Source organism: Lichenostomus cassidix, chromosome 18 (assembly GCF_008360975.1).
Source record: "Lichenostomus cassidix isolate B80296 chromosome 18, HeHo_3.0, whole genome shotgun sequence".
NCBI classification, from domain to species: Eukaryota; Metazoa; Chordata; class Aves; order Passeriformes; family Meliphagidae; genus Lichenostomus; species Lichenostomus cassidix.
Window position 1 is genome coordinate 11,784,588 of NC_139498.1, and position 27,801 is coordinate 11,812,388.

The window sequence follows — 27,801 nt, forward strand, 5'->3', positions numbered from 1 at the left end:
GTACAAGTCTGTAAGGAGGGGAAGGCTTTGGCAGTGTAAGCTTAGCCTCTGAATGGATCATAGGCAGGAAACAGCCACACACCATTTTACTTGATAGTACACAACTGGCTCTCTTCCCTTAAAAGATGTTGAACAAATCACTCCTCTTTAATCCAGACAAGGTAGATTAGAGCTCAGAGACTTGACTTGGTCCAGCTGTATCCACCTGCTTGTGAGTATCCGTGCTGTCTCAGGCTGCCTTTTCCATCTTTTCACAAGAAATTTTAACACAACCAGTCCAAAACTCTTCACCACAGTCCTACATGAGTTTTACAGGATGTTACACCCACAAGAAATGTACAGGATACATCCCCAAAACCTTTATTTTTTATCTTCTCTTTTGTGCTCATTCACAAGTTTAACACAGTAGTCTTCCTTGGAGATTTCTAACTATGAGCAATTATGGGGGTAAAGTAAGAAAGGTTTTGAAATCTCATCAAAGCCTAGTTGCCCACTGCAGGTTCAATGTCATCTTAAAGGATTATTTGGGGAAATTGGTACAAAGATTTAGAGTGGTTTGGAGAGTCATGGCCAGAACACACTGTGTTCCATAAGGACTGGTTTCTTCAGCTCTTGGTTGCATTTTCTGTTTGTGAAGGAGAGCTGGAAGGTACAATCATTACTGCCTGTGCTTTGGCTTGCTTTGGTGATGGAAAATGATTGTTAAATCAACTGACCCCCAGTTATAAGTGTTCAAGCTTATCCCTGATACCATCCCTCCTGAGGAGAAGTGTTACCAGCTACTTAATTCTTCCCACTGTCTTTAGAATTAGGAACAGGAGTAGCTCGTCCAAATTTACATCCTAATTTGCAATTATGAAGCCTTCTCAAACACAAAAACATTTGGGAATTACCTAGTCACTAACCTTAACCAAACTGATGCAATTCCCCTCTACTTTGCCCACATTAGCACCACAGCAAGACAACAACCAGCACTTCTGCTTCCACTGGAAAACAAAAGCAGATGCTACTGCTTGCGCTGGATGCCGCAGGAGCAGCAAAGCAGCCTTGAGGGAAGAAAGGGAAAGTGTCACTTCTAAAGCTCAGCACAAGGTCCCTGGGCTGGGACAATGGTCCCGGCTGTCAGTGTGGGATACACAGCCCAGCCTCCATTATGCCACTCCAAGGCTACACCGTCATGGAAACCAAGGGCAAGGAAGAAATCACTGGAAAACTCAAAAGCTTCATGGTCAGGGGTTTCAACAGCTGTTTCTTTTGATGGATGGCACAAAAGGCCTGTGGAACAGGAGCTAGGGGCTGTGATAGACTCCTCTGTGGCAGCACTGAAAGGGAAGGGGATGTTGGCCGTGTGTTTGGCTTGTCTGCAAAACAAAAGGATGATTCTCAGTGTCCATCAGGAATAGGAAATGAAGTTGGCTGTGGGGTTTTTCACCTCGAGAGTGTTCCTGGCTTCTGCCTTAAACAGAAGGAAGCCAGATGTCCTCATGTATGTTCACCACACAGAGAAAAGCTGTGTGTGTACAGATACACGTAGGCATGCGCACTTCTTGTGTGACACACAACAGATTATTGCAGCCAAAAGCCTCACAGGGAAACACCTTTCATTACACAGGCAAGGCTGAGAAAACAACAACCCCATACATAACTCGCCTCAGCTAACCCCAGCAACACATGCTACAAAATAAGAGCCTGTTGGGTAAGATGAAAATACAGTCTTCTGCAAATATGTTTAGGAAGTATTTACCAAAGGACTAGACTCAGCAGAGGATTGCAAACCTGCAGAGCAACACAAGGGCTTCTCGTCAGCCACCTCTTCCAGGCTCTGGCGGGGCTCCCACTAGCCCCTGGATGCGAGTCCCTCCTGCAGAGCCCCCATCCTGATTTCCCTGTGGGTGTTGTGTCTCACACCCAGGGGCATGGGGCTGCCCCACCAGCCACACATGGGGTAGAGAACCAGCCTGCCTGTGAACTCGTGGGGTCAGTTCCCAGGTGCCCCAGTAGTGGAACTGCCATTTCTTTTGTCTCTTTCAAAGATGGAAAGGGAGAAAAAAATAGCTCACTGGCTTTTGTCCTAAATTCAGACCAGCTGCTCAATGGTATTGTCCCTCTGCCTCATTTTTTCCAGTTTTTACCCCTACAAAGCACACTCCTGGGCCCCCAGCTCTATGTCTCATATGTCAGTGACATGAATATTTCTGTTTCCTCTGGAACAGACCACAAATTCTGCTGTCTTTCATCTGGGAAGTGAAACCCTGAAGGGCTGAGTTTACCAGCGGGAGTTTATAGCCAGAGCCTGCTCTGCTCTGGTGTCAGGACACTGGAGTTGCCCTGTTCTGGCTGCTGGCTCCCAGACCTGCTCCCACATCAAGGGGCTTTGAAACCTCCAAGTGCTTAACTGGAAGGGACACAAAAATCTCCCTCCTTAATTTGCATGCAATTAAGCTGTTGTTTTGCTCTCCCTCCTACTGGCAGACAAGTGCTACATCAGAGAACGTATGAGAGACTCCAGCCATTGACAGGTTGGGCACAGGCCCCCCTGCTCTTTCCTATTCTTTTTTTTGTTACTGAAACCATCCATCTGCCAAATGTCACTAGCTGATAAAACTGCCCATTTTTAAATCCCCTTTTGTAAATAGATGCTGGCTGACATAATTAATGTCTACCATACAACACAATTTGAATTACAAAGTAAAGGCAATTTAAAAATCAGCCTCCACATAATTACAATTGATACTGAGTCTATAAATTCCATAGCCCCAGGAATTATTTAAATTTCTGAAAATGAATGAAAATCAGTACAAGATGTCTTTCAGGGAAATGAGACCAGGAGTAGAGCATCTGAGATAACTAAACAGTCTCTTGAGATAAACATTCCTTGGTGCAGTAATACCTATGGCTCCTGGGGCACCATGGCTCTGCAATGTCTGCTGCACTGTCAGGGCCCTTATCTGCTCTGCCACCGCCACCTACTCAAAATAAACCCCTTTAGCTGATAAGCACATCAAATTGAGGAGCCCTGCTTGTCACTTGCATCTCACTGGGTGGTTCTTATGGACTCCATGGCACCAAATTGCTCCACTCCATGACACCGATCCTGCTGGCCAGCGGGATCCAGCCTTCAGCACTTGAGCACAGCATGGTCAGTGGAAGAAGTACAAATGTTCTTGTGTCCCAAACATGAGAAGGACATGGGATTGTTGGAGCAAGTCTAAAGGAGCTCACAAAGTTGATAAGGGGACTGAAGCATTTTCCTTATGGGGACAGGCAGAGAGAACAAGGGCTGTTAACCCTGGAGGTTGTGTGGAGACCTCACAGCACCTTCTGTGATCTGAAAGGGCTACAAAGAAGCCAGAGAATGATTCTGCATCTGGAACTGTAGTGGCAGGACAAGGGGGAATGGGTTCAAACTGAGAAAGGGGAAATTTAGATTTGATTAGGAAGAAATCCTTGGCTGTGAGGGTGGTGAGGCCCTAACACAGGTTGCCCAGAGAAGCTGTAGCCACCCATTCCATGAAAGTGTCCCAGACCAGGTGGGACAGGGCTTGGAACAACCTGGTCCAATGGAAGATGCCCCTGCCCAAGGCAGGGGATTGGAGCAATGCATAAGATCTCTTGGAATAATATGTAAGATCCCTTCCAATCCAAACCATTCCATGATTCCATGAAAATATATAAGGCAAAATATGGGCTGTGGCATTTGGAGACATTTACTCCAGATTCAGTTTTTCTGTCAACTAGAAGTAACAAGTTTAAATAGCCATTAATCCAGGGAGAAAGAACAGCAGCACAAGGGTAATTTAAAGCATGTATACACTGCGCCTCTTACACGCCAAAATAAACAGCTCTGTTTCTTCCTAAGGGTACCTGTGCACAAGCTCAGCAGCATCACAGCACAGCCAGGAGCTCTCCTGCATGTGGATCCCATGTAGGAGGAGGATCTGGTACACTACCAAGGAGGAGGACACTACCAAGTTTGACTTCTCTTCCTGTCCCTACTATCACTTAGGGCTTTAAGTGAATGTCATTATTTTCCTGCTTATCCTTTCCTTGTAAAATAATTCAAAGGTGTCTGAATTTACTAAAAAAACACATCTCTCCAGAAACAAATAGTCCCACGAAGGAGCAATGAAATCTGCTTTCAAGGAAGCAAGCATGTTACTGCAAATCACAGGCTGGCAGTTCAGCTCTGTATAAATACCCCAGATATGTGGCAGTGATATCCATGTGATAAATTACATTTATCATGCACTTCTGACCATCTCACCTGCGCTCACTCTCCTAGTGAGGAAATATTAACATTCTCCATCTTTCATCAGTTTCAAACAGCTGCCATTAAAAAAACACAAAATCCCCAAACCCACAACAAAGAATTCCACATCTTCCCAGAGATAACCTTATCTTTTGGTTTTGAAATGGGAGGTTTTCCCTAAATTACACTAGCACAAAATCCAGGGTTGGGGGTGGGATTTTCAATCAGGCTTAAGAGCACATAATTAAAGCTATCTGTCAGGGCAGAAATGGAAGGTAACATTCCTGGGAAGTACCACGAGTTCTGCAAAGACGTATAGTGCAAGAAATCGCTCCGAGGGTATTGAAGTCCAGGCACAGGGTGCCCAGAAAAGCTGTGGCTGCCCCTGGATCCCTGGAAGTGTCCAAGACCAGGCTGGACGAGGCTTGGAGAAACCTGGTCCAATGGATGATATCCCTGCCCATGGCAGAGGTTGAAACAAGACGGTCCTTAAGGCTCCTTATGAATCCAACTCATTCTATGATTCTGATTATTCTATAAATTAGAGCAAGTGTTTGCATCACTGGAAATATGAGGGTCCCACATTCCTATCTGCAAATAGACAGTATTTCTTTCTTGTGCAAGAAACTGCCAAGGCATTCATCTTTGAGATAAGAAAGTCATAATCAAAATGTGGACAAATCAAAACAAGACTGCTCCAGTCTGAGATACTTTGTTACTAGCTCTGGAGAGCCATGTTCAACACTCTAAGGAATCATCGCCAGCTCTCTCAAAGGACAAGATAATCTCACAGCATCCATGTCATGGAACTCCTAAAGGGAGCAGACATGGCTGTCCAAGAGCACCACAGAAGTTTAACACTTGGCTCCCCCAACAAATGGTAATGAAAGGGCTACACTTAAATATTGCTTTCCCTATAACCAGCAACATGTACAACAATGTGGCTGTTGTGAGATGATTACAAGGAGAGAAAATCCACAGGAAAATGTAAACTCAAAAAACTACCACTTTAGCGGTGAGAACCTTCCTTTTCATTAGTTTCCTGCCTCCCTTCCTTCACATTCCTCTTTGTTATCGAGTAGAATTTTTTTTTAAATGAGGTGCAAAGGCATTTTCACACCTCTACCTAAAACTAGGTTAAGTCTCCACACTAATTACATATTATTAATGAGTTCAACCACTGAGACCAGGCTGGTTAGGGAAAGAATGCAGGTCTGCAAGTTGTGTATGGATGCACATGGATGCACGTCTGTATTCTGCATGGATACGATGCAGCCAGGGGCTGAACTCTCTTATTTGCAAAAGTAGAATGTTTAACAGTGGAAATCATAGTCTACAATACCATCCTTTTCTTCTAGTTATTTCTTTTCTCTATAAAAGTGAAGGATTTGTGGGTTTTTGGTGTTTTTTTTGTTCGGTTGGTTGGTTTTTGGGGTTTTTTGCTTGGTTGATTGGTTGTTGGTTGGTTTTGTGGGGTTTTGGGGTTTTTTTGTGGGTTTTTTTGGTTTTTTTCTCATTTAATACTGAAATGCACTAAAATATTACATTCAAGTCCCTGTTTTCAGGACTCTCCCCAGGTATGCTACATTATAAACACCACTATCAGCTCAACAACATTTCTTTCTCTATTAAACAAGCTGCCTAGCCTCCCTGACACAGACTGGGAGGCAATCGTAAAAAGTTTTAGCTACCCAGAACACACTGGTTATGTACCAGATTATCATGTTCTGACAAAGTCTACTTGGGTGGTTTAAAGTTATCATCTTCCACTGGTGACATCATTGCCAGGGATCATCCCCTCCACAGCAGAGCTGGCACAGGGACACATAACCACATTTTAGCTGCAAATTAGAGACGAAGAGCTTACTTGGGCACCAGTGGAAGATGCCCTCTCTGCTGCTGTACAGGGACAGCTTTGCTCTTTGCAAAATAGGTCTCAAAGAGCAAGTTGACAAATTAAAAATAATGACAATCAGTGCCAGTTTAACATGCCAGGCTTTCACTGGCCTCTACAGCAAGGGCTTTTGGAGACATGCAGCTCTACACTCCAGCTCCTCCAGGCTGAACTCTACAGGTGAAGCACAGGCACATAAGAGTCATCCTCCGACACTAACTCTTCAATAAAGTGGAAAAACCAACATAGAAATCCCTGAACAATGTGAGATCCAAGGTCTAACCATCTGCAGCCAGAATGATAAGGGTCTTAAAAATATACACTTTGGTTTTAATTAATTCTATAGAACCACAGAATCATTAAGGTTGGAAATGTCGTTTCAGATAAAGTCCATCCATCAGCCCAGCACCAACACCATGTTCACAATTAAACCATGTCCTCAAGTACCACATCTCTATGTTTTTTCAATACTTCAGGAATGGTGATTCCACCACTGCTCTGGGCAGTCTGCTCCAATCCCTGATCACCCTTTCTGTGAAGAAATTTTTTCCCTAGTATCCAGTCCAACCTTCCCCTGGCACAATTCAAGGCTGTTTCCTCTCATCCTGTCACTTGCTCCTGGGGAGTAGAGCCAGACCCCCACCCGGCTGCCCCCTCCTGTCAGGAGTTGTGCAGAGCCAGAAGGTCCCCTGTGAGCCTCCTTTTCTCCAGGTTGGGACCCCACAGCTCCCTCAGCCACTCCTGGTGCTCCAGATCCTTTCCCAGCTCCATTCCCTTCTCTGGACACGCTCCAGCCTCTCAATGCCTTTTTTTGTCATGTTCCCCTTTCTCTTGTAAAGCACAGAGTGGCTAAGTTATGCACTCCTTAACATAAGACACTATACATGCTCTTATATACCATTTATAGGTCTAAGTAACTTTCAGAGAAGCAAATATTTGTATAGAAACAGCACACATTGAGAAAAAAACTCCACAACACTTCCATCCTTGCTCTGGGTTAGATCTGTGTGGGAACATGTGGACACAAAGCCAACTCAGATGGACTTCTATTAGGAAGTGCCTAAAGGACAAATTTTGCACAAATTCTGATAATTTCTGGTTAAAAGCCTTGCTGTTGAAAGTATTATTCAAGCCTTAAATATGCCCCCCTGTGGGATGAGTGTGCGCTAAACCAATTCTGAACAGACCTATTAATTGCACTTCATTAGTTGCTTCAGACTGTAAGTTTGTGGAGCCACTTTGATTCTCAAGTTTCTAGCTGGCACGAGAAACAAGCCTCTGATTGTGTCAGAGCTGAGCTGCTGAAGAGACCAGTGTTTTCCAAGGGATGTAAAAATGGTTCACCGTTACTAAAATAGAAATCTTCATTTGCTTTTCAAGAAGGGGGGAAGGAACATTTATAACTTAGAGTTTAGCAATGGGTAATTAAGAAATACACCAATAAATTAATCTTCCTAGGATATTTTCTGGCTTGTGGAAAGACAGTAAAACACATCTGGGAATTTTCCAGCTGAAAGTTCCTTGCAAGTTGGATCTTACTGGATATGGTTTTAATCCTGAACATGGTTCAGAAATAAACAAATTATTAAAATTTTTAATTCATTAAAATAAAATTATTTAACATTTTCTCCCCTGTGAACACCAAAGATGCTATTTTCCTTCTGGATGTTTTTTAAGATGGTCAAAACACATATTTAATAGGACATGCTGCTTTATCACCTCAGGTTTGCCCTGAAATGCCCCTGTAAGGAGAATGTTACCAGAATTAGCTGCTTTCAAAGACCTAACACAGGATTACAGAATGGTTTGGGTTGGAAGGGACCATAAAGATCATCTCTTTCCACTCTTTGCCATGGACAGAGATAACTTCAACTAACCAGGCTGCTGCAAGCCCCATCCAACCTGGGCTGGACAGGTGAACAAGCAAAAAGAACAAAGTTCAAGCCTTTTGAGTAGCTTTTTTTTAGTTACCCTGACAACTTGCCCTGATGAAAGGGTTTTATACTCACCAGCATCCAGACTGCCAGTAGCTGCAGTCCAGCCCATGACCGGGGGAATGGCCCCAACAACAGCACCCACCCACGTGTTGGCAATGCTCATTCTCTTCAGGGGTGTGTAACAGCACGTGTAGAGGAAGATGTTGAAGGCTCCCAGGGACCCGGTCAGAGGGTTCACTCCCAGCGTGAGCAGGGCAATTCCCGGGATTCCGCAAGAGGCAGCAAAGCAGACAGCAAGCAGAGGACTGTGGGGAGACATGTGGCACATGCTGAGTAGGAGCTGGCATTAGAGAATGGCTGTTGTCCCTCTCCTTTTGTTTCCCCCCAAAAATGAAGATTGAATTTTTGTGATTGTTTTACTCAGCCATCCCAAATTTTCCTGTTGAGGCCCCATCCTAACAAAAGCCTTTCCAAAATGTTAAGGCAATCTTGCTACAGCTCTGCAATGGAAGTGTTTCCTAATCTTGTGATCACTGTGTTCACCAAATAAATCCAAGCTCTGCAGGTAATGGAGAACTGTTCTCTCTTATGTAGAACAGGTGATTTCAGCAGATCTTCCTTCTTCATTTTAATTTTAGTAAATTTTAACCTCTGGAAAAATCACTCAGAGTTTAGAGTAAACTAAAATGGTTGCAGTTTGTCAGATTTTTAACTGATTGCAGTTATCCATGGGATCCTTCAAAATACAACAGGGTTAGACACAAAATTAGGAAGCATTTATGAGAAAAAGAGTACATTCAATCATTCTGAAATTACAACAACAGGGATAAAGTATTCTTTGATTTTACTGAAAAAAAACCTGAATGTTCTACACCTCTATTTATCTGATCCACTATACTGAGCAGGGGAGCACACAAAAACAATGCTGACAGCAGAATCAAAAATTATTACCTTTTAAGTACAACTGAAACTAACTGAAGATATTTTATGTTTGGCTGAAAGCAGCAAACAACAAATTATTTCTGTGGATTTCTACTTTGTATCAGCTGAGAGCTAAAGGACGGTTGGAAACTCATATTAAAATCTGTCAGAAAGTGGCTAAAGCTATGTAAACTTCTGCTTAGACGTTTCACAATAAACATCCAAATAGGATGAACAAGGATTTTTTGTTTGGCTACCAAAACCACATTTGACAGGCAGCATGATGACACAACCCTGAGGAAGCTTCAGTTGTGATTCTTTCTGCCACATCAACATATGTGCTGCTGGTGGGGATCTCCGCTCGTGTGCTTGTTCGAGGCGTTTGGTGTAATGGGAAGAGAGAACTAAAAGCCTCTAAGAAATAATGTGGTGTGGGCAAACTCTGGAAGGGAGGAAAATGCCATTAAATGAGCTATATTTAATAACGCATGTGGCAAAATACACACTCACAGTCGTCCATGTATGACCAGAAAATATGTGTGCTTGCAACAAAGGTCTCTGCATGGAGTTTAGCTTTACAGCTTTTGTCTAATTGAAAACCATGCAGCCTTTGTGTTCTACAATCCACTCTGCCCTCTGGGCAAATCCTTAACCCGAAAATACGTGTTGCAAGTACTGCTCCAACCCTCATAAGAAAAATTTGCTGGTGGGATTAATTGTATAGGAGTTTTATCAGCAAAAAATCCTACCACTCAAATTTTGATATTTAAGTTGTTTGTTTAGGCCAATACAGTACAGAAATCCTAAATACCTGGAAGAACTAAAATGAGCAAATCTTACACTAAAGATCTACCTTAAATGTAAATTAAATTAAATTAAATTAACTAAGTCATTTCATCCAGCTTTTCCAAACCATCAACAGATTTCAGGTAACAGAGTGTGAACAGAGCACATTTCTGCACAGTGTTACCAGCCATGGTGTTACCAGTTCATCAGGAGTAGAGGGAGGGTACGTCATTGCCTTTCACTAACAATGAGATATATAAAATTTGAGATGTATAAAATTTGAGGCTGTTTTCAGGAAAGGAGCCATACGGAGCTGTGCCTTCTGGTTCTGCAGCCTGTGGTGCTCTTTTGCTGAAAGGCAGCAAAACACAATCTGTCCCATGAACGGTCCCAGTGCTGACTACAAATGCTGGAGTACTTCATAGATGCTGCCCCTCTGTAGTAAAAGCCCCACTGAGCTTGGTTAAACAAATCTATCTTGACTGATTCTTGAATAAAATACAGTCAGACAGTAAACACCAGATTCCCACAATACTCACTCTTGAGGCGACAAAAGACCAGTGTGACCCTACGAGGCTGGGCTGCCCACATCCGCCCTGCAGGGCTCACAGACACAAATGAGGCCACAGTTTGATCTAATGCAACAAGCACTTTTCTCACTAATCAGGAGTGAAGACTTATCTATGTGTCTCCAATTCAAATGAACACTACCCACCACGAGCAAGCACCAGGCCTTCATGTCTGAGACAAGAAGGCAAACGCTGGGAGTGTAAAGCCTTCCTCCATGGATGAACCCTGTTTCGCTTCTCTCCAATGTTGCTTCCCTGCAGCACCGACAACCCTTAGTGCCAGCCCTGATCCCAGATGTCTGCTGCCTTCATTTCCAATAAACGGATCAGAAAAATATCTTTAAAAAAATAAGGCTTTATGAAAAGGGAAGGGCAAAGTTATGTGACTGAGACCTTCAAAAGAGTTGCTGTGTTCCTGGTGGATGACAACACATTTTTGTTTCTGTTTCTTCCTTTTTGCCTATTTAAGGGAAGTTCCTGGAGACACAGCATGCAACCATAGAATCAAGAATGGTTTGTGTTGGGAGGGACATTAAAGCCCATCTTGTTCCAGCCCCTCCCCGAAAGGCAGGGAAACCTTCCACTAAACCAGGGTGCTCCGAGACCCATCCAACCGGGCCTTGAACACTTCCAGGGGTGGGGCAGCCACAACTTCTCCGGGCAATTTGAGGCAGTTTGATCAGTGTCTGTAATTGTCCTAATCCTCTCAGGGGTGCGCATAAAGTCAATGGGGTGGTTCCTCTCAAGCAGCTGAACTACTTTACTTTTAGACATCCTGAAATCATCATATTTTCTACTTCTCTCCAGTGACTCCTCAACAAAGAAGAGTAATTGTCTGACTTACAAAGGGCTGCTCCTAAACTCCGAGATTAGAAAGTGAAACTGTGATCTGATGACTCAGCTTTGTTATTTCTGCCTCTTAAAATACTATTTGGCATCACAAAGACACGGCAATCAGAAATCAGGACTTTTCTTTCATGGTGAGATATGAGGTATAGGAGAATTCAACTCCCTTTCACATAAACTTGTCATGTTTATAAGGTCTAGGAGAAGTACAAGCAACTCCTCACCGGAAAAAAGGTTATATTTGAGGAAGACAGAGAGAGATTTCAGTCACAGGTGATGCTCTTTCTGATTCAGTGACACTGCAGATTTTAAGACAAGACTGAGCCTTTAAATCACAGCAGTTTAAGGGGTATTCTGATTTCTACTAGTTTATGTCTTCTAGGAACCAGTGTGCATGTCCATGTTCACATTGCCTGTCAGTACTCAGGTACATGCGGTGAGATTTGCTCATTTGATGCACACTCTGTTGCCAGGCTGCCTACATCTCACCAACGGACCATAGGAGACCAGCATCTCGTTCTGGAGCAGGAGAAAGGCTGAGACACCGAGTTGTCACTGGATTTACTCCACCACCTAATGTTCACACAGCCCATGTCAGCCTAGGGTAACCCAATGCCAGAGGATTCTCACATGGTGCTCAGAAGTGGCTGAGGAGTCTCTGACCGTTTCCTTCATCCTTAAACCATCCCATGCAGTAAGTGAAGGCTGGTGACAAATGCTAGTACATACACCTCATTTCACTTGGGTGTTCACATTTGCCAAGGGAATTGCTCCCATGGGAAAAAAAGGCAGTCTTCCATTGGAAAATTGGCCCAGGAGCTAGCTCAGAAAGCAAACATCTTGAGTAAGAAACTAGGTTTTATGACAGATTCTTGGGAGGAGTTGGTTTCAGTTATTTGGCTGATTAAAATCAGGCTTTGGAAAAATACCACAAGTGCCAAATGAATTCTCTGAAAATTTCAACTCTTAAACACCCAGTACAGGGCACCTCCTAAAGGTAAATCAAAAGCTGATAGTTCTGCCTCGTCCCTCTTCTCTTCTCTTCTCTACTGACAACAAATACGCCAAAATCTGCCTAATAAAAGTGCTAAGACATCTAACTTCAACTAAAAGCTTTTGAGAACTTCAGCTTGACTAGTGAACAATCAAACTTTTCCTGATCCAAAGAATATGTGTTGTCATTTCTTTCCCAGGGAGCTTACCCAAGAAGGCCCCACCCCAGTCACACTCCACTGAGAGCATCCAAGAGGAGAATGAGAAGCAGGAGAAAGACGAGGCCCATGCTCCCCTCATTCAGCTCTGGAGAGATGCAGTTAGGCCACGGAGGATTGCTCAAGGACAGCCCAGAGCTACTGGGGGGAATGGGAGCAGGCAGGAGGAATTCCACATGGGTGCTATTCAGATATGCCCTACACACATGACTATCCATGTGGACCTTCATCCAGAGGAGTGAGGAGACTTTGGACAATGCAGCAGCATATTTTAATTCATGTGCAATAACAAAAACTCTAAACTAGTTGCCACTTACAGATGTTCTGGTTATATGTAAATAATGAGCTTACACACGTGTGCAGGAAATAAATTTATTTAACAGGCTCCAGAACCATGGATAATAGTACTTACTCACAGTCTTACTTGGAAAATTAAGTGGGGGAAACAAATTAAAGCATTTGCCCATCTATAAAATTAATGTACTATTTACCTATTTCACAGCAGCATTAGCAAGCTTAATGTCTGCAATGATAAACAGTCGGACTACTTACACAGGCTTATCTGTCCTGCCTTTGGCAAAACATTTTGTGAAGATGAGTGTCAAAGTAGAGTATGAACTACAGTCTAAAAAACAGTGTAAAAAATGGTGCAAAAGTTTAATGATGTCAAAAAAAACCCCAACAAATAACAAAGAGAAAGACACAGTTCCCTCTCAAAACCTATCAATACTTAAAAATATGGAAAATTCCTGTATCAGCATCTAATGCGTCAATCTACTCCTGTGAATTGACACTCCCATACAAATGCAGACATGAATCCAGCATGAATCCTGAACAGGTGCATTCATGCAGTCAGCAGTTGTATGCAATTCATGTTCAGATGTTATGTAAATACATAAGAAACTTAATTTGTGACCATGTGTTAATGGGAAATTGGGCATGCCAAATGTATTTACATAGAAGTGTAAGCCTGGATGTAAATGTCCATTAAACACTGGCTGCACATTTTTCAGGTGAAGTATAAGAGTGTATATTTGAAAATTAGATTCAAAGCCTAATACAAAAGGCAATAAAACAAATCCTGTCTTCTCTCTGTCTGTCAAAAAGCTTTCATAGACATGTCATCCACTTCTAAAAGGGTAAACAAAAAAAACCCTCAAACAATGCTCTTTTGTTTAGCTGCAGCATGCCTGGAGTACCTTAATGGATTAGAACTTTTAAATTCCCAGTTGATTGTTCTGTATTAGATCTCATTATTATTGACAACTGTCCCTCGGGCCACAAGACCATGGATCTGTTCTGCCAAACGCAGGATGATCTTCTAAAATAAGCAGAGCAGGAATGGTGAAGAAAGAATCCAGGCATGGGCTTGGGGATCCAGGAAGGTGAGAAGAGAAGAAACTTTATTTAGAGTCATTTCCATATCCAAATGAAGCCAAATATATATCCTTGTTCCTCTGTGTGGGATTTCAGTAACAGCAAATACTCTGCACAGACTCAGCCCTTTAAGTAAACTGCAATTTACTTACTTTTTGATAAGACAAAAACTGTGTTTGGGTTTTGGTGAGTTTTCTGTGTCATCCAAGACACAGATTCAGCAAGACCACTGTGCTTCCTCCCCTCACTCACCCAAGGAAATTGTACTAAATTATCCCTAACTTCAGCATCTTATACAGTGGCAGGTAAACAATGCTGAGACAATATAGGTGACACTGACGGCTCAGATTCATTTCAATATTGCTACTCTGAGCCTAAATTCCATCTGCATATAGTGTCAAAACAATTTGTTGTAACAAGAAGAGGAACAGCCTGAACCAGGCTCCTGCACAGATGGGCTGAAAATAGCAGGAGCTCAAGAGAAGGTATTTGGCAGACAAAGAGCACAAGTGTGATTCTCATCTGCAACTACATTTCACCATCACAGGCTGAGATACAAGTCCAGTGCATGAATGCTGTTCCAAAACCGTAATTAAAATCAGATTTCAAGAGGAAGCATCATAAGTTGCTTATTATTTCTGGAATCTGTAGGTACTAAAAATGTCCCCAGACTACTCGTCAGTACAAAGCTGCTGGAGGAAGCCCCCTCCTCTTTTTCCTAATTTTTTCCAGGTCAGCAGTAAGTTCTTAAGGCTTCTGAAGCCACTGACTCAGAAAAAAACATCAGCCTGAAGGTTTCACCTTTTTTCCAACAGCAGTGAGAGGTTACACAAACAGAAGTGCAAGTCCCACCCCTCTGAAGGCCTCTGTGGCTGCAGAAGCCCATGTGTTGGTTTGAAAACAAACCAGTAGGAGATCACAAGTCAAGATTGAAATTAAAAATAAGTGAAATAATACAAGGAAAAGCACTGACAAAGTCAGATACAACCTAACACCCTGTTAGGGTGGTAGTAGCAGTCCGACTGAAGTAGTCCAGTTGAAGCGGTGGTCCTGTGAAGGTCTGGTCTCCAGCTGAAGATCCAGTGGTAGCTCTCGTCCTCTGGGAACCCAGTAGACAGGGCTAGCTCAGGCAGTTCCAAGGCCAGGTTATATCCAGGTGGGAACACCTGGCTCCTCCCTCCTGGGCAGAGCATCCCACAATGGGATAAGTCCATGAGTCACACGGTGGGTCCCTGATGGCCCATTGCCTGTCATGTGGGGTGGGTCATTAGCAGCTGGTAACAGCTAATGGATGGCCCACAGCTGGTGGTAATAGAATACTTAACTACATCTATATTGCAACCTAGGACATTATCCACCCCTTATTCTATTACCATCTACACAGTTCTCACTTAAGATAAGGTCTCCTTGTGGGACACAACGGGTTTCCCCATCTGCCTGCATCACCCACCAAGTATAACCAGGTCCGTGGGCAAAAACAACTCCACGGATGGGTTTGCCTTTGCCTGAGGCAGGCCTAATCCAAACAGTCTTTCCTAAAAAACCTCTTATGTGCACCACAGCGACTTTATCTCCATCCACTGTGTGCAAAGGTTTGGACTGGGCAGGACCGGCTCGATTGATAGAACCTCTTGTGTTAACCATCCAGGTGGCTTTTGCTAAGTTCAGTTCCCAATTTTTGAAGGTTCCCTTGCCAAGTGCCTTCAAAGTTGTCTTAAGCAGTCCGTTGCACCGTTCAACTTTCCCGGCAGCTGGTGCATGATAGGGGATATGGTATATCCATTCAATTCCGTGTTCTCTAGCCCAGGTGCTTATGAGGCCGTTCTTGAAATGGGTTCCATTGTCAGACTCGATTCTCTCAGGGGTACCATGTCTCCACAGGACTTGCTTTTCCAGGCCCAGGATGGTGTTCCGGGCAGTAGCATGAGGCACAGGGTAGGTCTCTAACCATCCCGTGGTTGCTTCCACCATGGTCAACACATAGCGCTTTCCTTGGCGGGTTTGGGGAAGGGTGATGTAGTCAACTTGCCATACTTCCCCATACCTATACTTTGACCATCGTCCCCCATACCACAGAGGCTTCACCCACTTGGCCTGTTTGATTGCAGCACAAGTCTCACAGCTGTGGATGACCCGTGAGATGTTGTCCATGGTCAAGTCCACCCCTCGGTCACGAGCCCACCTGTATGTCGCATCTCTCCCTTGATGACCAGAGGCATCATGGGCCCAACGAGCTAGAAATAACTCTCCTTTGTACTGCCAGTCCAGATCCACCTGTGACACTTTCACCTTGGCAGCTCGGTCCACCTGCTCGTTGTTACGATGCTCTTCATTAGCCCGACTCTTAGGTACATGTGCATCCACGTGTCGAACTTTCACAGTCAGCTTTTCTGCCCGGGTGGCGATGTCCTGCCAAATCTCAGCGGCCCAGATGGGTTTTTCTCTGCGCTGCCAGTTAGCCTTTCTCCAGCGATCTAACCATCCCCACAGTGCATTGGCTACCATCCAAGAGTCGGTGTAGAGATAAAGCCTTGGCCATTCCTCTCGTTTGGCAATATCCAAAGCCAGTTGGATGGCTTTAAGCTCTGCGACCTGACTCGATCCACCTTGTCCCTCGGTAGCCTGTACAGCTTGTCATGTGGGGCTCTGTCGCTGTTGAGCAGCTAGCAGAGTAATGAATGCATCAGTTCTCAGTGGCAAGAAGGAATGACCTTTATTGTTTTGATTTCATCACATATATAGAGTTCTCAAAAGTCACCCAGATTGGTCAGTCAGAAGCCTTCCCCCAGGCCTGATTGGCCAGGCCTGCACTGCCCAAGTTCTGGGACACTGTTCCAACAACATCCAAACTTTATTTACAAAACACAAAAAAACTTCTCATGGGAAAAACCTGTGCTAGCCACAGCGCTCCATACTGCAGCTTTCCATTTCCAATCTGCGCCTACAATTCGGCAGGAACCATCGGTGAAGAGGGCATAGCGTCTTTCACTCTCCGGCAGCTCGTTATACGGGGGTGCTTCCTCGGCACGTGCTACTTGCTCCTCTGCTTCTTCTGAAGATAATTTAAAAGTCTCACCTTCAGGCCAGTTTGTTATAATTTCCAGAATCCCAGGGCAATTCGGGTTTCCAATACGGGCACGCTGTGTGATGAGGGCAATCCATTTGCTCCACGTGGCATCAGTGGCATGGTGGGTAGAGGGAACCCTTCCCTTGAACATCCACCCCAGTACTGGCAGTCAACTGGCAGGGGTGCAAGGAGAAGTTGTGCTTCTGTGCCGATCACCTCTGAGGCGGCTTGGACTCCTTCGTAAGCTGCCAAGATTTCTTTCTCGGTGGGAGTATAGTTGACTTCAGACCCTCTGGAACTTCGACTCCAGAATCCCAGTGGTCGGCCTCGGGTCTCACCAGGCACCTTCTGCCAAAGGCTCCAGGACAGACCATGGCTCCCGGCTGCAGAGTAAAGCACATTCTGGTCCTGTCCTGACTGGGCCAAGTGCTACCACATGAGCGATCTCCTGTTTGATCTGGGTGAAGGCTTGCTGCTGTTCAGGGCCCCAATGGAAATCGTTCTTCTTGTGGGTTATGAGGTAGAGAGGACTCATGATCTGGCTATACTCAGGGATGTGCATTCTCCAAAAGCCTATGGCGCCTAGGAAAGCTTGCGTCTCATTCTTGTTGGTTGGTGGAGACATCGCGGTGATCTTATTGATGACCTCAGAAGGAATCTGACGCCGTCCGTCTTGCCACTTTACTCCCAGAACTGGATCTCTTGGGCCGGTCCCTTGACTTTACTCTTCTTAATGGCGAAACCGGCTTCCAGGAGAATTCTGATGATTTTCTCTCCTTTCCCAAATACTTCCGTTGCTGTGTCCCCCCACACAATGATGTCATCAATATACTGCAGATGTTCTGGAGCCTCACCCTTTTCCAGTGCAGCCTGGATCAGCCCATGGCAGATGGTGGGACTGTGCTTCCACCCCTGGGGCAGTCGGTTCCATGTGTACTGCACACCCCTCCAGGTGAAAGCAAACTGAGGCCTGCACTCTGCTGCCAGAGGAATGGAGAAAAAGGCATTGGCAATATCAATGGTCGCATACCCCTTTGCTGCCTTGGATTCCAGCTCGTACTGAAGTTCCAACATGTCCGGTACAGCAGCACTCAGTGGTGGTGTGACTTCATTCAGGCCACGGTAATCCACTGTCAGTCTCCATTCTTCACTGGACTTACGCACCGGCCATATAGGGCTGTTAAAGGGTGAGAGAGCCTTGCTGACCACCCCTTGGTTCTCCAGTTCCCGAATCATCTTATGGATGGGGGCCACAGAGTCTCTGTCAGTGCGGTATTGCCGGCGGTGCACTGTTGCTGTAGTGATTGGTACCCGCTGTTCTTCAATTCTCAGTAGTCCTACAGCAGATGGGTTGTCTGAGAGACCAGGCAGGGTATTCAGTTGTCTTATGTCTTCCGTCTCTACGGTTGCTATCCCAAAAGCCCAGCGATGTCCCTTTGGGTCTTTGAAATATCCACTCCTGAGATAGTCTATGCCAAGGATGCATGGGGCGTCTGGACCAGTCACAATGGGGTGTTTCTGCCACTCGTTCCCAGTTAAACTCACTTCAGCTTCCAGTACAGTCAGCTGCTGGGATCCTCCTGTCACCCCAGAAATAGAAATGGATTCGGTCCCCACATACCTGGATGGCATCAGGGTGCACTGAGCGCCGGTATCAACCAAAGCCGTGTATCTTTGTGGGTCAGACGTGCCAGGCCATCGGATCCACACAGTCCAATAGATCCGATTATCCCTTTCCTCTACCTGGCTAGAGGCAGGGCTCCTCTAATCCTGTTTTTGGTGCACGATGTTCTTCTCCTGTAAATGTGTTCCTGAGGTCCCTTCAAGAGGATCAGTCATATTATCACTTCCATTCTGTCTGGAGTTCTGTCCACAAGAGACTGGGGCAGTGTTGTACCTAGATGAGCCTCCTGAAGTGGATGTTTCTGTTTTCAATTCACGTACTCGGGCTGCTAAGGAGGAGGTGGGTTTCCTATCCCACTTTCTCATGTCTTCCCCATGCTCCTGCAGGAAAAACCAGAGGTCACGTCGCGGAGTTTGTCTTCTTTCCCTGGCTGGGGGACATCTGCTCCTGATGGCAGAGACTCTGGTTGGTTTCGGTGTGGCATGGAAAAATCCTTCTTTGAACTCTTTCCTTAGTTTCTGGTGGCTCTCTTCAATCAAGCTCCGGACTTGCTCGGCCAGGTTTGTTTCCACCGATGAGACACGGGTGCGTAGTGGAGCGGTGACAGTGTCCTCATAAATTCTCAGTTTGTTTGTTAACACGCCCACCTTGTCTTCGCCTTCCCTCCACTGCAGTGTTGCCAGGTAACGAGAGTATATCTCTGGTCCGAGCCGCGCGAATCTTAGCCACATTTGTGAAGTGCACTGGACATTATCTGGGCTCTTGGGGAATCTCTCGTTGTCCAAGAAAATGATCTCTAGCACGGCCAATTCCCTCAGGCATCGGATACCTTGTTCTATTGTGTTCCATTTTCTTTGGTGCATCTGGAGGTCTTCTTTGCAGAGGTATCTGTCCCGTACACTCGCCAGCAATCGCCGCCAGAGGCTGAGAGTTTCCTGGGTTTTCCCAATCCCCTGGTCAATAACCACATCCTGGGACAGGGATCCCAGTTGCCTGGCCTCACTTCCGTCCAGAATCGTGTCATTAGCTGCAGCGTCCCAGATGCGGAGCAGCCAGGTCAGGATGCACTCGTTCGCCTGCCGGGTGAATTCCCTCCGTAGGTCACGCAGCTCCCCCAGGGACAGAGAGCGAGTGATGATCTCCGGCTCTGTCTCTTCTGCTTGGTGAGATGGTCCTGCCGCATCATCGTCAGTCGCTATGCGGACTGATTTGCTCTTTGATTTCTTTTTCTGGACGGGGGCAACTGCTACCGGCTTCGGCTGTTCTGATTTGGTGGTGGTCTGTGTTGAGACGTCAACTGCTCTGTTGGTTCTTTTCCTCTTGCCTGCTGACTTGCTTCGTTTCTCCTCCTCAAGAAGACAAAGTATTGTTCTGTTCTTCAGCATGAGGTACACGGTGCTGGTCAAAGAAAACAGAACTGACAAAAACATTATGCCATCCCTAGCATCCAGAGAGAACTCAATGTTGTCAAAGATGGCTGTGCCTGGCCTGAAATGCTGGAAGAAATCGCTCTCTCCTCCTAGCCCCAGAGGGTGGGTGCGATTGCTGAGGAGGTCCCAGACGAAGCAGCTCAGGTTAGGCCAGGCAGACAAAGTCGAGTATATATAACGAATGGTGTTCATTGCCTCACAGGTAACCATGCCATAGGCATAATAAACCAATAGAGCAATTCTCATGCCATTCCCTGGTCGCAACAGGAGCAATACGACAGGCAGATAGTATCCCATTTGAGGAAAAATATAGACAGCGAGATACAGTACCCATATAGATAAGCTGAGCATCATGGTGATAGGATTTCTGAATTTCCCCAGGTCCTGCCCAAGTTGGGCGCCAAAATATGTGTTGGTTTGAAAACAAACCAGTAGGAGATCACAAGTCAAGATTGAAATTAAAAATAAGTGAAATAATACAAGGAAAAGCACTGACAAAGTCAGATACAACCTAACACCCTGTTAGGGTGGTAGTAGCAGTCCGACTGAAGTAGTCCAGTTGAAGCGGTGATCCTGTGAAGGTCTGGTCTCCAGCTGAAGATCCAGTGGTAGCTCTCGTCCTCTGGGAACCCAGTAGACAGGGCTAGCTCAGGCAGTTCCAAGGCCAGGTTACATCCAGGTGGGAACACCTGGCTCCTCCCTCCTGGGCAGAGCATCCCACAATGGGATGAGATAAGTCCATGAGTCACACGGTGGGTCCCTGATGGCCCATTGCCTGTCATGTGGGGTGGGTCATTAGCAGCTGGTAACAGCTAACGGATGGCCCATTGCCTGTCATCCGGAGTGGGTCATTAGCAGGTGATAGCAGCTAACGGCCCACAGCTGGTGGTAATAGAATACTTAACTACATCTATATTGCAACCTAGGACAGCCCACCATCAGTAAGGGGAGATGATGTCCACGGGGATTCCCACCTAAGTCCATGCAGGAAATCATATTTCTGCCTGGCTGCTAAATTACTTTTGCTCATCTCCTGGCATCTTCTCAGCTCCTGCAGCCAGGCAATACTAAGAGTTGCCAAAAACAAGTTTCAGGGCAGGAGCTGTGCCTGTGGTCACCATGACTGTCCTACATACTAAGGTATGGCTTGATCAACTCTCTCACCAGGAGGAGGATCAGCCAAAAGTATTTTTTTAAACCGATATTTATTTTCTTTAAGATCACCACCCACGAATGGCTGAACTCTGCTCAGCAGCTTTTATTGATGCACCAGAAAAATCAGGGAATGCCATCAACTGCAGGAGTTAAGGCAACCCCCTCCTATTTGGAGGAGGCAGATGGAGCTGAGGACATTACAAAGACTGTAAGAAGCCTTCCTGCTCACACAGCTGAGGTGAGGGGGATGCAGGCCCATCTCCTTCAAGCACACATCTGGACTGCATTTGTGTAATTTCCAGCCATACTTCCCCTGATGGGCAGATGCCTGGAACTGGCAGTGGGGTCATCTGCTGGCACAAATGCTGCCAACTCAGCTTACTGTGAGAAAGAAGCCAGAAGGCTGGAAAAGGCACATTTTGCCCCAAACAGCAATGGTAGCATCCCTGAAATTAGTTTTGACAGAATGTTAAAAAATCCTCTCATACAGTTTGTATGTTCGAGGTAAGGCCCAGAGCATTCAAAAGCAACCAGTAACCATGGCAGAATGCTGAATGATGGCAATCTACCAACTCTGAAATTAGATTTTAACTTTCCACACAAATCCTTTCAGGCTGTGTATTAATATATTTGATAACAAAAACCATATTAATGACCATTGTCAACTGTAAAAGTTCTATCGTAATAACAACAATACTAGCGGGAACTGAAACTGGAGCAACGCTGCGTGGATCAGTAGCTTCATTGCTGATGACTTTACCGAAATGATTCCAATTTTTTGTTACAAAAAACATTAGATGAAATTCCCAAAGAGCTTTACAGACAGACTGGGGATGTACCTGATAGAAAAAACATCCACATTCCAATGTGAGATACTTAATCAAAGTGGTTACATGATGACCTGGTCTAGTGGGGTGGGGTCCATTAATGGCAGAGGGGTTGGAAGTATATGGTCTTTAAGGTCCCTCCCAACCCAAACCATTCTGGGATTCTGTAATACATCACTACCCCTAATCAGTACAGTTTTGAGACTGCAGTTTTTAAGGGCTCAAAGCAAAATATTTTTACATTCAACTACAACTTTCAATTACATTGGATTGGATTAGTCTCAATGAAAGATTTCTTTCCAACTAAAAGGAAAAAAAAATAGCTGAAACACTAGCAGAATGGACATACTGCCAGACGTCTATTTCTTTCATGTATTTCTGATTCAGCATCAGTCAGAAGCTTTACTCAACACAAGCAACTCATGCTCTCACTTTCGATATTCTCTTCCAAAGGTACATTGTGGCTGAATATTATGAAAAGCCCAAGAACTTGCTGATTGAAGTTTAAACTTGCAAAGTACCAGAATTATATTAAACTGAACAATATTTGTCAATGAGCTAAAAATGGCACTATTTTAAGGGAGAAAATGTTGACAAAGATCTTAATAGATATTCATTTATTCTCTTTCAGTCACGTAAGAAAGTTCACGAGTCATGATGAGAGATGAAGCATGATGCAGTTTAAAACTGAAATGTGAAACTAAATTACACTTTTAATTGGGAATTCAACATTTTCCCATCAACTGCAAATATCAGAATACAGCTTGTCTATCATTTAGCATTGAAGACAGACAAGCAAATGGGGAACTTTGTCAAGTCTTTTTTTTTTTTTTTCTTAATGAATTAATTAATTTTGTCCTCACAGGTTAAGAGGTAGTATCTACATTCTGTCAGTGTCTGGTATCTCATCCCCAAAAACACGTTGCTGTGGCAGATCAGGCCCTACATGTACTACAAGTATTGGATTTTATATCAAATCCCCTTTAACTGGGTGTATCACAATTTTTAAGATTGCCAGAACACACTTGTTGCAGTTCTGCCCACTTCTGTTTTTTTAAGTGTCTTTTTTGCAATTTGATTTCTGGTAATGACTATAAAGATGTTGCTAGTCTCAGACTGGACAGTACTTTTCCCCAAATGTAACAAAAAAAAAAATAGAGGAAAATAATGGAAAAGGTCTAAACACAACTTGTAACACAAAATGTGAGCTGAGGAGGAATTCAGTGTTAAGAGGAAGTATGAGACTGGTAGGTGCTCCCAAAAAATCTAAGGAGCTGAGTTAAAGAGTAGCATTTAAGCACACTTAAACACCACAGCAATTTTGTCTACAGAGAAAGTTTGCAGATCCAATCCTCAAATAAACCTCTTTAAAATTCAAATTTCTCTGAAAGGAACTGCCCCTAATACTTTTCCTTTGTCCACAGAGCCCAGCCAGGACCATCAGCGCCAATCTGGACGTGATTTTCAATTACAGCTGGACCATCCGCAGGGAAACAAGGAAAGATTCAATGAGTGATGTCTGAACCTCCCAAGGAGTGTCATACGGGGAGAACTTGGCATCACTGGCTAAGTGTCATCATGGAGTTGCCTTTTTGAGTTTTGCCACTAAATTGCCACCAGTTCCGGCTTTGCCCTCAAATATACTTGCTCAGAAGTGTATTTAGTGTAAATAAAAACGGACTAGAGTAAAATATTGCCTGTCTGTGTCAATTCATTCCTCTCCCAAAGAAGAAACAGACCAAGCATGGAGCCCCGGCCACCCTGCCATGGCTGTGTATCATTGTATAAAAGCATAATCAACACTGTATTTTACCCAAAGTCGGGGCAATTTGTTCCCCTCATTCCTCAAGAACCTGAGCTGCAGATGTTCTGTCTCCACTGTCAGAGCGAGGTGCCTTAAAACTATCATAAACAAACATGGCTGATTTAAAAGAATAATTTTATCCTTAAAAGGACACATCTCTCCCTTTTATGCTTGAGTAAATCAACATTGGCTTGACTGATTTTGCTGAAGGTTTACACAGAGACACCACATGGATGCTAAGGTGATGCAAGAATTTCAACTCAGCCAAGAAAGGAGAGATGAGAAGTCCCACTCTTAGCATCGTGCTTTCTCCTACACCTCTCCTGTTCTCATTTTGACTCTAAGTTTAACTCCCTGCAAATGATACTAGGATCTGTTTTTTCATGGTTTCATGAGCCTGCCCTGAGGTCTGAGCCCAGCTCTGGGATGACATAGCTCAGTGAACCATGGGGAGACTTGCAGTTCAGACAAAAATGAAGTTTTTACACTGCCCTTTGTTATTAAGCAGACACTCCAACTGGGCCTCGTCACTTCACTTGGAAGTAAAGAATTACAAATGAAAAGGACCAATACTTACATAATGTTTATGCTCTTATTACACTTGCCAGCCACACCAAAATGTTAATCATAACAACCCTGAGCAACCCTGTGGAGCGTCAACACACTTGTTGTATACGGCTTTTTTAGGTAGGAGTGAAAGGGTGAATAATAATATTCACAGCTGCCCTGCAGTCATGAAAATGTAAATATTTTTTAAAGTGCTTACAAGACAAACCCACAGTAAATTTGAAAAATGTCCCCCATAATATTTAAACTAAATCCTCCTCTTTAACCTAACCTTAGAGCACGGCAGTTAAGTGATCCATTCATTCTACTTCAAAATCTCAGTTCTCTCTTTATTTAAGAGGCAGACACCACCTGACTAACAGGACAGATCATATGGCCTCTCCAGAAACATTTTTCTGTGATTTAGAATGATTAAATCCAACATGTGCTTCTGCTGAGCTCTCACCCAACATTTGGAAAGCAGTGTGTAAAGAAGTCTCAGGCCAGATCTCAATTCCTTTCAGACAAAGAAAACTAACATTCAAGAGTTTTTATGAACCCGCTCTTCAAAAAATAAAAGAGAGAAGATAGTTCAGCCATCTCAACACAGGAACACTGCTTCTAAATACATTTCCAGGAGCAATGAAAATGAAAGAATTAAGTTATTCTGTACAGCCAAAGAGATCAAGGACAAGAAGCAAAGGTCTGCCATAGGAAGAGGATCAGGCTCTAGCCACCAGCAAGTGGAAGAGCAATGGAGCAGATGAGCGTGACAAATTCCAAGTTCAGCCAGATCCTTTCTGCCCCTCTGCAGATTCTCCTGCACCATTGCAAACATGCCTTTTGACAGCCACAGCACAGGAACACTCCATAGCAAGCTCTTCAGGACCTGCCAATTCTCACTTCAGAGGCGAAGAGGATAAGGATGGCTGTATTTTGGCATTCCTGTACTGTTATCTAGGTAATTATCTACAGTTACCATTTGGAGTTATGGGGTTTTTTAGCAGAAAAACAAAATGAAAACCCCGATATATATCAGCAATGTGCATGAATAGAACATAATTATTGTCACACAGGCAGCAATAGGAGTCACTGTGGCTCACACTCCTTTCCAGTATGATTTATAATTTTATATTCCTTGTGATTTTACATCCCTCAAAAAAAGAACTAAATAAAACATATCAAAGCGCTTCTTCACATATCTCAACCTCAGGAATGCAGGTTTTCTAGTCATAGAGACCAGAGAGCAAGCATCTGTGCTCACACAGCTAATTAAAGTGCAAAAAACCCCTCTTTTATATCTGACTGGTGAAGCTGATAACATGTAAGTTATAACTTGTATGAGACATGATAAACTCTGTCCTTCACAGACAGAAATGCACTTCTGACATGACTAACTATAAACAGATCTCAGGGTATAGCAGCTCCTAATCAGAGGCAGCTCCATAATGGACTTGTTGAGCAGTGACATTTACTACACCACTTGGCACAGGGTGAATGATGCTGCTGCTGTGGTTAAACCAGATAAGGTTCAATACTAATACAGGGAACAAAGTGTCCGGGTTTTGACTGCATTAAGCCAGAATTTACAAACATGAACCTGAAATGTTTGAGAGACATGGGAAGAAGAGACATCAGGAGAACACTGCCCCTAAGCTGGGGAAAGTATCTTGGGCTTTGAGCTCATTTTTGCTTGTTTGTAAAAACTCACTTTAACATCACCTTTGGAGAAAGTGACTCATCACTAGTCAATTAACTAAGAGAAGAGGCAATGGCTGTAATCAATGGCCAAGAGGCCCATTGAAGTTAGACACAAAGATGGCAGGATTAGTGCACAATGGCTTGGTTGCCTCCAGCTCCCTCGACTCTACCCCCCCCGGCGAAGAGCTGACATGAGAGGATAAGACAACTCCATGAGGAGCCCGTATCACTTCTCTGCAGCGTTCCCTACAAGCAGATGGAGCAGCTATTTAGCCAAATGCACCGTGACTCCTGCTTTATACATGAGCATCTGGGATGTTTCCTAATGTGGGGTGAGCACAATGTACTTCGATTTATCAACTGTCCCATACACAATTAAAGATTTGGATAAATAATTTGAGGGTAAAGGCCCATCAGCTGAGCTGAAAAGTAGCAAGGCATGAGGGGTCAAGTGTTTCTGCAGGATTTATATTTACCAAACAGACCTGCCTGCAAAGGAATGTCAGTGTTGAGCTGTGGCAGAATGAGGCCTGGGCAGGAGTGAGCTAGAGAACAAGTAACTGCTTCGTTTCAACTGGAACAAATTTAAATGTAGAGTTAATAAAACAACCCTCTTTATTGCCCTAAGAAACAAAATACATATGTAGTCAGAGCTATATAATTTCCTGCTAATACACATTTTGGTCTGAGGATAATGCGCAGTATCACCATTTTTCTGTGCGTTCTACAAAAAGCCTCTAATACTTTAGAACCATTTAATCAACATTCCATGCAGGCAGTGAATAGATAATTGAAATATAAGTACTGTCATCCATATCCCCTTTGGGAAAGTGACACAGTAAGCATGATATCATTCCATTAGACCATCCTTTGATGTGGGTTTTATTCTCATTAAAATATGTTTTAGCCCCAAGGTTTCTCCCCCTCACGCCTCTCTGTGACATACCCATGCCAGAAAAAAAAAAAAAAGCACAACAAAAAACCTCCACTGTTCAAAAGGCAAGAAGCACATTTTTACAAGCAATTGTACACGTAAAAAATATAAAGCTGCCTTTTTAATTTCTTGTTTACCAAACACAGTCAATGACAGCTCCTGGAAAACACAGGGTGGAAAAAAAAAACCGAAGGCAGGAGGGTGGTGGGGAAGGAATTCATTTACTTGCTTTCAAATAATAAAGCCTGAATACCAGCAGGATAAGAAATTCTTGAAAAGGCTGCCGTGATGGTGTCTGCTTTGAATTGCGCCCTGTTTAAACAAGAGGAAAGCCTCCCACTGAAAAAAGAAACATTTTTATCATTCAGAAAGATCTCAGGGCAGTCCCTTTAAAATGAGATATTTTCTAAACAAAGTATCAGAATATTCCCCTGCAGGGAGTGAGCATCTGATGTCTTAAAAATGATTACTCTTGAAGAACTGTAGATCTATGCAGTTTTTGTTTTATTTGTTTTAACTTAAGTACAATGAAACCTGTCTGAAATGACCACCCAAGGGAGCAAAGCCACCAGCTAAGCAGGGGCTGAGCTCTAGACGGTACCCAAAGTTGTACTAAGACCCTTGGGGAGGTTTTAAACCTCTGGCTTAACCAAGGCTAGCAAAACACTTAACGCAGGTCTCAGTGTAAGCCCAGGACAGGGATTTTCCCTCACTTACATCAGTGCAGCTCCACTAACATCAGCAGGAAAGTTCCTGATTTACATTAGTGTTAGCAAGCAAAGAATTGAGCTAATTACCCAGAACTATCCACACTGATTACAGGAGGAATTTTGTTTTCAAATGCACATATTTTTTCAGCGTGGACTGGTTTTGTTACGCTTGTAATAGTAGGTCTGCTACAGGCAACAGAGCGGAAAAACTCA

The 27,801-nt window shown here is 44.1% G+C and overlaps 1 protein-coding gene across 1 annotated transcript in view; it reads right to left on the reverse strand.

Annotated features, from left to right (window-relative positions):
- Positions 1-27,801, reverse strand: part of COX10 (cytochrome c oxidase assembly factor heme A:farnesyltransferase COX10) — a 111,127-nt gene that overhangs the window by 8,167 nt on the left and 75,159 nt on the right. Inside the window, exon 6 of the mRNA XM_085078042.1 lies at positions 8,153-8,385. Coding sequence (XP_084934168.1) covers positions 8,153-8,385 — 233 coding nt within the window. The remainder of the gene's footprint in view (positions 1-8,152; positions 8,386-27,801) is intronic.